General features: G+C 38.2%; 1 protein-coding gene across 1 annotated transcript in view; it reads right to left on the reverse strand.

Annotated features, from left to right (window-relative positions):
* The window catches only part of NEO1 (neogenin 1), a 240,744-nt gene extending 240,347 nt beyond the window's left edge, over nucleotides 1–397 (reverse strand). The window contains exons 1-2 of the mRNA XM_010831422.1: nucleotides 331–397; nucleotides 11–231 (exon numbers count right to left, since the gene is read on the reverse strand). Of these exons, the coding sequence (XP_010829724.1) occupies nucleotides 11–231; nucleotides 331–397 (288 nt within the window). The remainder of the gene's footprint in view (nucleotides 1–10; nucleotides 232–330) is intronic.
* Between the last annotated feature and the right edge of the window lie 2,212 nt (nucleotides 398–2,609).

Genomic DNA, 2,609 nt, shown 5'->3' on the forward strand with positions numbered 1-2,609 from the left:
GGGACAGTGCCAGGTCCGCGGGGCCCGCGCCCCCACCCGCGGCTCTCGGCCGGGGTCCAGGGAAGCGGAGCGCAAACAAAGGTGCCGGTGTCCGCTCCACCAGCCGGTGCGGGGGCCTGGGCGGAACCCCATGACCCGCTTTGGGCCGATCCGCGGGCTGTAACTGAGACCTTTTACCTCTGCGTTTGCGGGCCACCTCGCGTTTTCGTACCAGGAAATCACATCTCTTCGCTGGTGAACCGGGAGCTGGAGGTTGTGATTGTAAACCACTTAGTAATCGTGAGGTAGAACCAGGCCACCCAAACTTAGGAGAAAGCAGTTTGTCCTTACACGGCTGCTGAGAATACCGAAAATCGTACAGGTTGCACCCATGGAAAGTATTTTGAGAAAAAACCATGTTGTGTGGTTATGCACTTGGAGAGTCATGTTTGATTGTTAATATGAGTTAACAATTATTCTGTATACTGTATACTCAGTAATCAAAATGTGTTGCTTTCCACAAGTAGATGGCTAGTTCTCTGACTTCCGTAGCCCTCTGTGCCATCTCGTAATTACTTTCTTCAGTTATTTATTTTTATTCTGAAGTGACAGAAAGCAGTGTAAGGTTTGTGGTAACATTGGGAGGGATAAGCTCAGAATCCTCGTAAAACCTCTCAAATCATCAAAACAGTGGAATCAGAAACCCTTCGAAACAATTGACTCTTAAAAGAGCAAACACAGGCTTATTGTTTTCCACTAGGGAAACAATCTAAATATCTTTTTGTTTTGGTTAGACTTGTTAACCAGCAAAAATATTTCCTAAATACTCCTGATTGACCTGTTAAATTAGAAATACATTACTTCCCAATTACTTCCCAACTATTTGCTTAATTAACCTTTAATAATCACATCATGATTCAGTTTTCTGAGATAATTAATGAGAAAGCTCTTTGGAAACTATAAATTGCCTGGCAAATGTTAATATTCAGACATTATTTCTAAGTCTGGGAAATTTTCGTTGTAAGTATAAAATGCGTGATGTGGGTTCTAAAACGAAATTTGCATTTATCTCCCAAGTTCGAAAAATACATGATTTGTAACTAATCAGATTGATTTTCATGTCTGACCTTTGTGAACTGTCTAGTTAATTGATCAGTCCACTGTGTATCAGGGTTAAATCAAAACTTTAAAGCACTTTGTGTAAAATAGGGTGACTGAATTGTGTATTGCTGGCATGTGCTTAAATCACAGTTTTAACAAAACCCACTCTAATTACTAATAAATGGAGCCCCAGATTAAAAGTTACAAATTTTGTAACTATTCAAGAGTAAGATTGTAAAGTAAGCCAGACACACTTGAATTCAGATCCTTCACCTTGTTTCAGTGTAAATGACTTTGTAGAGGTTCCCTTTAAAAATCATCACTTGGGGTAATTAATCTCTCTTTTCTTTAGTAAGGCATCTCAGCAAAGATTTTCTTAGGCATCTTATCATTTTCATTCTCCGAACAAGATTTTCAACTAATATCTCAATCCGCATTTAAACAACTAGTCATCATATTTTATGTAGTTTAAACTATATTAACCTATGAAGTGATATTAAACCATTCATGAAATTAACACTTTTTTTTTCATCTAAGTAAAGTTAGAACGTGAGGCCCATGTTCAAGGAATAGTGCACAAAGACTTTTACAGCAAAGAAAACAGACTGGCCATTGTGTTAGTATAAGTTATCAAAGTACAGGCCAAAAATAATTAGAGAAAATATTCTTGTGAAATTTAAGTGTACGTCGATAGAAAAATTAAATGAAAAATTAATAAAGCCTATGAATATAAAACTTAATAAGAATCTTATTCTCTATAGGATTACTTTTCAACTTTAGAGAGGCAATATAGTTCAGTGTTTAATTGTTGGCAGTAATTAGGTGCTGCAGCTGATTTCCTGGCTGAAAACCAGTATCCAAGGTAGGAAAGAAAGCTAGCTTCCTGACAAGTAGGTCCCAGTATAGAACATGTCCTAGTCACAGCACTTTTTAACTAGGAGTTACCCATCTCTTAAGAACATGGTTTTTCTTCTGCGTAGATGTTGACATTTTTACATTTCCACTTTACACTCCACTAGGTAAGAATTTCTATTTCTTCCTTTCTGTTCCAAAAGCCACCTGTTCTAGGGAACCATCTCTGATTAAACCCAGTTCAGAAGAATATGTGCTCCTTAAGGACAAAGCCTTCATAGTATTAATTTTGCTTCTTACACATTTCTTTAATCACATATCTTTAGTTCAACGACAGACTATGAATTCAACAACTATTATTGAGGGCCTCTTATTTGCCAGATGTGCTGGAATAATAAAATTATTGGTCCTTTCATTTTAATGTCTACAATGCCTATGTCTCAGGTCCTTCCAGGTGTTAGGAGAATGCAATGGTGAGCCAGATAGACAAGGTTCCCAGCCTAGCAGGAAAGATAAACAATTACAACAAAGAAGTGTGAAGAGTGTTATGGTAAGGAAAGATAAGAGGTGTGGGAAAACATAGTAAGTGCATCTAATCTGACTAAATTGTGTGTGGGGGCGGGAGAGGAGAAGGGAGGAGGGATGAAGAATTAGAGGAGCACCAAGAGTCTCTAAAC

The sequence above is a fragment of the Bison bison genome, unplaced genomic scaffold (genome assembly GCF_000754665.1).
Source record: "Bison bison bison isolate TAMUID 2011002044 unplaced genomic scaffold, Bison_UMD1.0 scf7180017864526, whole genome shotgun sequence".
Classification (NCBI taxonomy): domain Eukaryota; kingdom Metazoa; phylum Chordata; class Mammalia; order Artiodactyla; family Bovidae; genus Bison; species Bison bison.